Source organism: Cydia strobilella, chromosome 1 (assembly GCF_947568885.1).
Source record: "Cydia strobilella chromosome 1, ilCydStro3.1, whole genome shotgun sequence".
Classification (NCBI taxonomy): domain Eukaryota; kingdom Metazoa; phylum Arthropoda; class Insecta; order Lepidoptera; family Tortricidae; genus Cydia; species Cydia strobilella.
In genome coordinates, this window is record NC_086041.1 from 1648141 (window position 1) to 1659882 (window position 11742).

The 11742-nt window shown below is 37.5% G+C and overlaps 3 protein-coding genes across 9 annotated transcripts in view; 2 read left to right on the forward strand and 1 right to left on the reverse strand.

Annotated features, from left to right (window-relative positions):
- The window catches only part of LOC134751383 (ubiquitin carboxyl-terminal hydrolase 8), a 46333-nt gene extending 41979 nt beyond the window's left edge, over positions 1–4354 (forward strand). For all 7 annotated transcript variants that reach the window (XM_063687189.1, XM_063686862.1, XM_063687087.1 and 4 more), the window contains one exon: positions 316–4354. In XM_063687189.1, coding sequence (XP_063543259.1) covers positions 316–424 — 109 coding nt within the window. In that variant the 3' untranslated portion in view covers positions 425–4354. The remainder of the gene's footprint in view (positions 1–315) is intronic.
- Positions 4355–4938: 584 nt separating this feature from the next.
- LOC134753447 (uncharacterized) lies at positions 4939–8832 on the reverse strand. The gene is made up of 3 exons (XM_063689351.1): positions 8645–8832; positions 7927–8155; positions 4939–7170 (listed from the first exon to the last, which is right to left on the reverse strand). The coding sequence occupies exons 1-3, from the start codon at positions 8768–8770 to the stop codon at positions 7040–7042; spliced, it is 486 nt and encodes a 161-aa protein (XP_063545421.1). The 5' UTR covers positions 8771–8832; the 3' UTR covers positions 4939–7039.
- A 907-nt stretch (positions 8833–9739) lies between these two features.
- Positions 9740–11585, forward strand: LOC134746714 (uncharacterized). The gene is made up of 2 exons (XM_063681236.1): positions 9740–10116; positions 11093–11585. The coding sequence occupies exons 1-2, from the start codon at positions 9816–9818 to the stop codon at positions 11311–11313; spliced, it is 522 nt and encodes a 173-aa protein (XP_063537306.1). The 5' UTR covers positions 9740–9815; the 3' UTR covers positions 11314–11585.
- Positions 11586–11742: the final 157 nt, after the last annotated feature.

Consider the following 11742-nt stretch of genomic DNA (forward strand, 5'->3'; position numbering starts at 1 on the left):
GCCATCTGTCGACACACTTTAAAACTAAAAATGAAGATTTATAAAAATACGATAAAATGTATTTAAATATGGATAAATGATTTTTTTTATTTGCATTAATTATTTTTATGATTTTGACCCATGTTCTTTCACTGACATGCGTTAAAATTGTTAAATAACAAACGAAACCGTCAACGCCATCTATACGACAGTAGGCCAAAGCTAGTAGCGCCCTCTGAACGAGAATCAAATTGTCTTGATTTTCGAGGCACGTTTTTTCCTTAGACTGTATCCATATTTAATTTGAAGTCTAACATAATCCTAATTAATTTCCAGATGGTACAAATACGACGACCACGTAGTAACAGAGATCTCCTCCAGCGAAGTAAAGTCCAGCGCAGCCTACATTCTCTTCTACACCTCCTGCAACATGCGCATGTCGTGATCGCGAGGCCGAAAGCGGCCCAACGAGGCCGGAGGTAGCTTTAGGCCTTAGGATCACGGCCTAATCGGGAAACTAGGTCAAGTTTCTGAGTGAACGCGTTCAGGCTGGATTACTTTTATAGTGATAGCGAGGCCGAAAGTAGATTATGCACTCTTATCTCTTGTCGGGGGCTAGCTAGGCCAAGTGTTTGAGACTTTGGCCAAAAACTTGTTTTGGCTGTATAACTTGGCAAGAATTTGTAAATATATTCAGTGCTGCTTATATTATTTTAAAACCGAATTTTAAAATCGTGAAGCCGAACTGCAGAATCACGAGGTCGAAGGTAGCTTTAGGCCTCAGGATATAGGCAAATTCAGTCAAAGATTTTGTATGTCTTTACTTGGCCAAGTATTAATTGCCGAATCCCGATATAGGTCGAAACGGAAACATATGGACATTTTAAACTTTTGATTGTTGTGATTATTAGTACTGATGTTATGAATAGTTTTTAATCCAAACTTAGATTGTTTATTACCTGTTAATTTGTAATTAAATAATTATTTGGTATGTTGAATGATGATGATGTTGGTTTTTGGTCCCAAACTTAATAGTTGATTTTGAAAATCTCCAGTTTTTGTTAGCCTTTACCTATGTGACTACGGCGTATAATATAATGCACTTTCATGCATTATGATAAAGTTTAAAATTGTGTACTTGCGAGGCGCTGAAAATGGTAAATTGTTTAACCTCTCGTCTGTGTATGATAAGGACCTAACTCATCTTTCTGCGTTTTTGTCGAAAACCATTTTTTCTGCTCGTTATTCAGAGCGACAGGTTTAAACTCACGGTTTTTGAAACGCGAAAGGTTAATATCAAAGAGGATATAATGGAATAGAGCGGTATTGTCGTAGTAAATTTTGTGGCCACAGTAAATTCACTGCCATCTATCGACACACGATTAAAACTAAAAATTAAGATGTATAAAAATACCATAAAATGTATTTATATATAGATAAATGATTTTTTTTATTAGCATTAATTATATTTATATGATTTTGACCTGATTTTCACTGATATGCGTTTAAATTGTTAAATAACAAAAGAAATCGTCAACGCCATCTATCCGAAGTAAAAGGTAGTGCCGCCATCTGATCGAGAATCAAATTTTCTTGATTTTCGAGGCACGTTTTTTCCTTAGACTGTATCCATCTATTACCGAGTTATATCTATCTTTGGTTAATATGAAAGCTTGGATATTTTTGCCTCGAATTCAACTTTTTTCTTAACCCGTGAAACGCCCCTAACATATATGAAATTTTGAATTTGTAACCCTATAATGATATAGTAGGTTCTAAATTCGCGTTTCATGGGTTAAAAAGATCTTATATAGTTTGGTTTCAATAGCCCTTATAGAGGGCCAGTGTGATTTTTGATATGTATAGAAAAATTATGGAATGTATGAGATGTGAAGACTGCAGTATGGAAACCAAACTATGTTCGCATGAAATTGTTCGTAGGTTCACAGATCTGTATAAAATATATAAATAACTTGAATAACATTAGATTTGTTCACAAGTGTGTCGCTTAACTTAACTCCTGTAAATCCATTCAACCCTCTTAGGAAATATCTACCCTATTACCTTTTCTTAATACCAAAATCGCAAAACGAGCATTCCACGGGCTGTTCGGTACAAACGCATTTTATTTCCTGTGTTGCTACTTTTTTTTAAAGCAGGCTATTGAGTTGGCAACTGTCAAAGGTTTGCAGAGATGGCGCCATCATAGCTTGCCCCTTTTTAGGGTTCCGTACCCAAAAGGTAAAAACGGGACCCTATTACTAAGACTTCGCTGTACGTCTGTCACCAGGTTGTATCTCGTGATCTGTGATAGCTAGACAGCTGAAATTTTCACAGATGATGTATTTCGGTTGCCGCTATAACAACAAATACTAAAAACTGAATAAAATAGAGATTTAAGTGGGGCTCCCATACAACAAACGTGATTTTTGACCGAAGTTAAGCAACGGCGGGCGGGGTCAGTACTTGGATGGGTGACCGTTTTTATAGATAATGGTACGGAACCCTTCGTCACTTGGCCGGTTTTTTATTCTATGAGATTTGGCTTAAAAGGCTGGCATCCAGGGCATTAAAAAAAGCAAAGATTTGACACATTTCTAGGGATTGACAGGGCAAGCTATGCTGGCGCCATCTGCTAAACACTTCGACCGGCCAACCCCATTCTGTGCATATTTTTGTCCATTTGACATAGAAAAGGAAACTCTTATACCTGCAAATCTTGAGAAAATTCGCAATTGTACGGGACAACGGTAGATAATTTAATGAAATGCTCTCTTCTTCTTTCATGGAACCTTAGTTGGATTAACCCGAATTTGAAGTTAAGCGACTCAAGTGACCTCATTGATGTAAAATAAATATCAAAAGAATAGTAGTTAATTAATATGAGGCATTTTCTATGAAAAGGGACCTTATTGTCGATGGCGCTTACGACGCACAGCGTCGCGCGGCATTGTATTTATATCGGAGCATCGTTTATAATGGCGTAAGCGCCATCGACAATAAGGTCCCTTTTTATAGAAAATACCACATATACAGTATCTTTACGCGCGAGTTCCGTGCATTTTCGATGTGCGTGCATCAATGGGGCAAGAGGGACCACTACAATAAACGTATTTTACGTTTGCCTCATAAACTAAGTTTCTTTTCTGGTAGAGTACTTACCCTTTATAATATTGTGTTATCTGCATGCACAATGTGGTACCTTACGATTGAAACTGTCACATGGGGTAAAAGTTACCCATAAGGCATCAGAGAGCACTCTTAATTCGTCTTCAACAGAACTTGGAAATAATGTAAACAAACCTTCATTACATATTAATAACGGGTCACTCACGTATTTTAAGTCGAAAACGCTCCGAGGGGCGTCATCGGGAGCTTGCGTCGACGGTGACGGACCGGCGCAGACTGCGGGCCGCAGCCCTCCGCGTCCGATGACTCGGCGCGGGCGCCGGCGGCGGCAGGGTGGGGCGTGAGTGACCCGTTATTAAAATGTTTAATATGTCTGTGTCTCACGGAAGTTTTGTTATTAAAACCTTCATTCATGGAGACTGTATAAAGGAGCCAAATCTCTATGTATGAAAAGTGTCCATCAAAAAACAGTAACTAGGCGGCGCCACCATACACCGAAATACTACCAAAAACAACCTACGTAATTTGGTCGGGTTATTTGTTGCCGCCACTTGCGAGCACACCAGAGACAACAATAACGGAGTTGACAGCAGTCGCCGTGGCCGAATCGGCCGTGGGAGTTATTATTATTATTATATATGGTTCATGTTATACTCATGTCCCAGAGCCTAACTAGCGCCACCGGAGAGATTAGGAACTATTATTTACAGCTGAAAGCGGTCAGTTTTGCAACAATGAGGGCTAACGCGTAAGAATTCGCCGCTAGGGGCGCTAGTGTAGATGGTGGTCTTTTCCTTAGTTCGAAATGTCAAATGTCACTTGTCACTTCAATGACTGACAGCTTTTCTATAGTATTTTGGACCACCATCCACAGAGGCGCCAACTGGTGAGCAAAAAAACGATAGCCCTCATTCTGCCATAAGAGATTGGCATCCTTTCTATACCATCCATACCTTCATTACTTCGTAATCTCGCTATTTACAAGGACAATTATGACGTTATCAACAGTCTATATACTTAAATCTTTTATTTATATAAATTTTTAGTTAAATAAAATGTTAATTATTAATATTTTAGCGAAAATGACCTTCGTAAAAATGTTAGGTTATGTGTCAAACGCTAACAAAATCTGTCATATTTGGTTACATTATTTGCAAGTTCTATTGACGACAATTTTACATAGAGGTGACAGTTTTAAAAACTTGGTGCTAAATTTTGATCGTGTAGATACCAGTAAAGCCTGACCAGTAATATATGATCATTGTCAAGAGGGCGCTGTTATTCTCATGTATGGAGTGACAGTTCAGTATAGTATGAAAAAATTAGTTCCAGTAAAATTCCGCAACGTGGCGCGTGATCATATATTACTGGTCAAGCTTTACAATGGGTGGTTTACTCTACATTGTGCACAGTTCGGATAAACTCATTAATTTTCATTAAATTATAAATAAATAAAGTCTGCTAAGAAGAACCTCCCATATTTGTGCCATTTTCAATCAAAAGGGTACTTATTGTCGTTTGTCAATAAGGCGCTATTTCCATATAGCTTCAATTGAAAATCAACCTTATTGACAAGCGACAATGTGGTACCTTTTGGTTGAAAATGTCACATTTATTTCCGCCTATTCACATCACTTAGAAAACTAACTAAATATTTTTAAAATTGTGAAATAAACGAATTCAGTGCCTAAAGTTAATAACTCGCAAGTGCGATCCTGTGCCATTTCAAATAAAACTAAAAATCCAGTTGAAACATTATTAGATATGAAGTGAATTGTACATAATATTACATTAATGGAATATGTAAATCTTAAATATAAGACAAACTTGAATAAATACTTTGTTAATTAAACATTTGTTTCACAATGTTGTTTTAATTTCCTTGAAATCTAACATCCAACAAGACATGTGTAATATTTTCCAAGTTTGTCTTTCAACAAATACGTTATTGTAATGTTTTAATGTTTATTTGCGCACAAACGGTACATGTTTCTTATAACTAGTGTCTTACCACAGAATAAATAATAGTACTACCCTACAGAAAGGAAACTCCCTACAAAACCGATCTTTGACAGCGGTTCAGGGTCGAATCATGCTATCCCTTTCTAATATACGGCACTATCCCTTTCGGCTATTTAGGGTTGTCAAAATTCAAGTCATTATCTTATCTGTGGTCGTGCACGAAAAGGGACGTCAAGCTTTTTTTTATACTACGTCGGTGGCAAACAAGCATACGGCCCGCCTGATGTTAAGCAGTCTCCATAGTCTATGTACGCCTGCAACTCCAGAGGAGTTACATGCGCGTTGCCGACCCTAACACTCCTCTCCCTCGAGCTCTGGCAACCTTACTCAGCTGTGTCAACCCTAATAATTGCTCGGAGCAATGCTGAGCCGAACGGAGCCGAGTTTGCCCGAAGCAAGGAGTTTCGCACCCCTGTTTATACATAATTCATAAACCAAGACAGTTGCCACCACTTGATAGCTCAAACAGAAAAACAAAATATGGGATAACTAAACTTAAAAATTAACAACAACAGTCGAATTAGGACACTTAATTAACCTTTTGGACGCCAATGACCGATATATACGCACAGTAGGTTCAACGCCAAAGACCGATTAATCGGTCATAGACCACTGAGCAACATAGACCTACATGCATATGGATAAAGTTAAATTTCAGTTTTGACACTTCGGTGACGTGGCGTCTGGATGACTGCTTTTGTGTTTGACACGGCGTCGAAAAGGTTAATGTAGATAAAACTATTTTTATACATTAAATATGCAATTAAAGTGTAAAGTTAGTGTATTTAATTCGTTTGTTTATTTAAAACCAAAAGTACTTGATGTAATCTAGGCAAAGATAAACAAATATACCGAAAACATTGGTACACAAGCTGGTATTTCTATGGTAATAAATGTGTGTTACGATATATTTGGCCACTTTGGCCATCAATATCTATTTGATGCTGATTGTACTAATATTTCTAAAGTAGCGCAACATGTTGTTAGTTGAAATAGGAAGTGATCCTAAACCATTTCCAAATTAAAAATATTATCCACTGAATAATTTAAAAATCAATCAGCTAGTCCAGTCCTGACTTGCATACTAGTTTTCCAAGCTCAGTCTTATTGGTAAATACCCTTTAGGAGCTTGTGCGGCAATTAAACATTCACAGTAATAAATCACATAGGCATCCACAGAAATTAACATCCGTAGGCATCCACAGGAATTAACATCTGTAGGCATCCATACGAATTAACATCTGTAGGCATCTGGAGGAATTAACATCTGTAGGCATCAACAGGAATTAACATCTACAGACATCCATAGGAAGTAACGTATGCAGGCATCCACAGGAATTAACATCTTAAGCCTTCCACAGGAATTAACATCTGTCAGCATCTACAGGAATTAACATCTGCAGGCATCCACAGTAATTAACATCTGCAGGCATCCACAGGAATTAACATCTTCAGGCATCCACAGGAATTAACATCTGTAGGCATCCACAGGAATTAACATCTTTAGGTTTCCACAGGAGTTAACATCTGTAGGCATGCACAGGAAATAAACATCTGCAGGCATCCACAGGAATTAACATCTGCAGGCATCCACAGGAATTAACATCTGCAGGCATCCACAGGAATTAACATCTGCAGGCATCCACAGGAATTAACATCTGCAGGCATCCACAGGAATAACCATCTGCAGGCATCTACAGGAATTAACATCTGTAGGCATCCACAAGAATTAAACATCGGTAGACTTTCATCTGCAGAAATTTTAAATTACTTGAGTAACACAATTTAAAATTAATTGTAACAATTACGTTCTGCAAGATTTTTGCCTTTTGATGCCTGTACAAGCTCCTTCCAAATAACCATATTTGAGATTATTCCATAAACTACATTCTAACTAATTAAAGAGAGACTATTTCTTCTTCCCAGGCTTTCCATAAGGGTCCCCATTCATGAACATGTTCATGTCCAGTAATACTCTGTCAGCGTCGTCTGAACCTTCCGAGTCCATTTCCTCTTCCACCATGTCGTTGTAGTTGAGACCTGGAAATAAAAGGAAAAATAAATACTTGACAAATATCTTAGTCACTCTTAGTGGACGGACGAGAGTGAAGAAGAGAGTGGAGTGGAGAGTGGATGATGTTCCTCGGTACGGACTCCATACTGAGGAACATCATTTTTACACTTTTTTTTATTTTTTATTTATTTATTTATCCAAAACAATCTTAAAATACTATGTATATTTGGAAACAGCGAGCGAAAACCGCGTACGGTTTATCTGCCGCTGTATATGATTGAATTTTTGTACTGTATATGACAGCCTGGTGATAGACAGACATACGGACAATGGAGTCTTAGTAAGTCCTGTTTTTACCCTTTGGGTAGGGTTCCATACCCAAAGGGTACCCGTAAAAATGATGTAAAATTGATGTTATATCCTACACACGTCACATATTAAATGTCCTTGGGTACAGGGTCTGAAATTCATTGGCAGTGTAATCCATAAAATTTATAAGCATTCTTAGTGATAATCATGAATTATTCTACTAACTGGAAAATGTGATTTCTAGTAAAAAAACCGGCCAAGTGCAAGTCGGACTCGCGCACCAAGGGTTCCGTACTTTTTAGTATTTGTTGTTACAGCGGCAACAGAAATACATCATCAGTGAAAATTTGTCTAGCTATCACGATTCATGAGATACAGCCTGGTGACAGACAGACAGACGGACAGCGTAGTCTTAGTAATAGGGTCCCGTTTTTACCCTTTGGGGACGGAACCCTAAAAAGAAATATACTTACTCAATATAGGATTAGTAACGGTGAGATTTAGCTCCTGCTCATTGCATAGAGCTTCCTTGCTAATTTCATGAGCGAGGTCCTCAAGCTCCGGTATCAGACCACTTGTGCTTGCAGAGTTCATGAGCTTCATGACCGTTTCCGACGGTGTCTCGGGCCGGGCCGGTGTTGCTTGGGAGCGGGACCGTTTCATTAGCTGCATCTTTTGGTTTTCTAACTCCAATCGGTCAATCTAGAAAAATAAATATATGTCAACAGACATTTAGTAGTTGTCAAAGAATGTTAATACTATCTAGCAATTATGTACCTTTTGAATGTTTTTTTCACATCGCAAAAATATAACATGGAGTTCTCAATAACATTAAAAGGTTTGATTTGCTATTTAGGGTTCCATACCCAAAGGGTAAAAATGGGAGCCTATAACTAAGACTCCGCTGTCCGTCTGTCTGTCACCAGGCTGTATCTCATGAACTGTGATAGCTAGACAGTTGAAATTTTCACAGATGATGTATTTCTGTTGCCGCTATAACAACAAATATTAAAAAGTACGGAACCCTCGGTGGGCGAGTCCGTAAAAATTTTCATAAATTTTTGCTTCCCCGGCACCGGCACGGCGCCGGCGCCGGTGTCGGTGCCGGTGCCGGGCCGGCTAATGGAAAAACAGCCATTGGGAAGATAAATCAGGGTCTAGCTAGAGCTAGGCTAAAATGCATTGTCTAACCTGTAAACGGTTGCGCTCTTTGCGAACTTTGGTAAGGGCATTGATGATCCATTTCTCTTCTGCTAGGAGCTGTTTTTCCTCAGCTATACGAACGCTGATGCGCGAGTACACGGTTCTCTGGGCCATTCTTTTTTCGAGTTGGGTTTGTAATGGGTTTGTACCTCCAAACCAAAATACAACCAGACCGAAAAAGCTGTCACTGTCAAATCAACGTCAATTTTCTGTTCGGAAATGGGAAATTTCAAAACGTGCAATGGAACGTTCCAAAACAACTTGATTCTCGCATTTATAGTTGGTCAAGCAAATCTTGTCAGTAAATAAGAACAAAGAAAACTATACTCATCCTTTTCTTTTGGGTGCTAGTACTAGTATAAGACAAAGATAATATCATTCTCTCTGTCTATGTTTGAAATGAGACAGTCCTTTGACAAACTATAGTGACAAAGGCGATTATAAACGACTTTATATTATAGTTCGTCAAACCAAATTGTCAGTAAATAAGAACAAAAAAAACTACACATCCTTTTCTCTTGGGTGCTACTACTAGTGTAAGACAAAGATAGTATGATTTTCTCTGTCTGTTTAAAATGAGACAGTCCTATGACAAACTATAAATTTATTATTTAAAATGCCGTTTATATTATAAATGTGTTATATTAATAAAACAAAGCATAAGGGTGCAATACATAACTTATAGTTTGTCAAAGGACTGTCTCATTTCAAACATAGACAGAGAGAATCATACTTCCTTTGTCTTACACTAGTACTGGGCAATACTAGCACCCAAAAGAAAAGGATAAGTATAGTTTTTTTGGTTCTTATTTACTGCATATTTGGTTTGACCAACTATATTTATAGTATTAATTATAGAGGTTAGAAGGATTATAGAGGTTACTCAACTCCCTTCATTTGTTATTTTTAAGATAAATGAAAAATATAACAATTCTCTTAAAATCATGAATGTCCTAGAAATAAAAATATCAACAAACTTTTTATGATAAAATATGCAGTTACATTTTGGAACAATCCTCTTTCTCTGAAAAAAGAGGGTAGATCGAAGTTCGGAATAATCTAGAATTCAATAACAGGTTTATGAACGCCTTGATTCACCGACATCCACGTATTCTCTCCCTGCTCGTTGAACTGGATACATTAATCAAAAACATTCAAAATGTCATTCGATAGCAATTATAGCGACGATGATGAGTGCGCGGGCTACGAATTTTGTTCGCGACGTAGCTCGTTTCCCGGAGTGCTACCTTTTGATCCCATGTCGCTAGAAAACTTAATTTTGTCTATCGTTGATAAATTCGACTTCCGCGTGGTAATGACTAATGAGCGAACAAGGGACGCTATGCTGGTGACCGCGGGATTCGCTTTGGCCGGCGGCCTGATTGGAAAGATGTACGGTGGACGAATGGGAGCGGCCGTTGGTGGAGCCGTTGGCGGTGCTTGCGGTATTGGTATCGTTGGTGAGTTAATGTACCTAATTTATTTATGTATTTTCAATTTCAATTTATTTATTTTGCTAATATACACAGATACAATATTGGTCATGTCAGTGTGGTACAAATTCATGAGTGCATATTACGCCACAATAGTCATGCAAAATATTAATCTTACACTAAAATTATATTTAGCCTATCTTCTTAGCTAACTAATAGGTATACATTTAAACTTATTACAAATCACAAATTAATATATTATATATTATACATTGATAATCGACACATTGTGAAACATATAAATAATAAAACGTTCAATATTACAATTAAAATAAATGAAACAGCCATGACGACAAAAAAAAAATCAAAAATATTCAACATTATTATATTCATTCGTATATTTTTTCGAAAAATTCCGTTAAGGATAAATTTCTCAAGTAATATTCAGTGGCGGATTAGCCACGTGGCAAAAGTAGCAAATGCCACGGGCCCCGCGCACCTACGCATTGTGCCCTAAAAAAACCAGTTTCACTTTGTCCGACAAAATTAAAACAATCCATGGGCGCCATGATAAAGTTTGCTACAGGCCCCGCGCTGGCTTAATCCGATTAAAATGATATTCAGATCTCTTCAAGTAATGATATGGTCATTATTTCAGGTAGTTAATGAAAAGGTGGCTTGAGATCATACCTATTGATTAAATGCTTAAAATTGATTTTAATCTAAGAAATTAACTTTTTACTACATAATATGTAAAATATAGGTACTAGAAATGCAAGTAGACTTAAAGGGCTTATTAGAGGGACGCCACTATACGTGAGACGCGATAAGAGATACATCCTATCGTTTCTCGCGTATATCGGCGTCCCTCTTGTTAGTCACTGAATTAGGATAGTGTAATAAGCTCTTAAATTTGAGGCAATTTAAATTGGTCGAAACGATGTAAGTCGTTGTAAGATGTCAAATGTGGGTAGCCTAAATTGAAGTAAACTCTTTGTTTCAGCTGTTTCTATGCGGGAAGTATGGAAAGAAGTTCGCCCCAAGTTCGCAGATGTGTTCGACCTTGTTTACGACTACCTGGCTGGCCTTGGGATCAAAGATTACGCGAACGCTGCCTTATTTCTGGCCAATGCGAACCCGCAAACCACGGTACTAGCCAAGATGATTTTGGAAAGTTCTTCGCAGATATTGGGAAAGCAATTGGTGTCTAATCTAGCTTCCTAGTGCCTAGTTAGTAGTAATCTAGTAATTTATTTAAATAAGGGTAGGCTTAAAAATAATAAATGTTGTAACGCTTTGATAACCCATATAATAATGCTTTAATTTAATTTATTTATTTATTAAATTTGACTAATAATGACTTACTGACATGACTGCAAATTGTTATTATGTACCTATCTGTATGGAAAGAATTGTGTGTATTTTATCATGTAGAACGTGTCCTTGAAATAATCAAACATTGAGAATATAAATAAAGTTATTAAATAGACTACAAATTTTGTGGATTTTTGTACCCCGTTAAGTCCATACAAAAAAATTAAACTATTTTTGAACGGAATGTCGTCGTTGCAAACGACCTTACCAGGCCTCCTTCACTCGCTCAAAGCCACGCGCTATATGCCTACTGCTCGGCGTATCGTCGACGATATAATC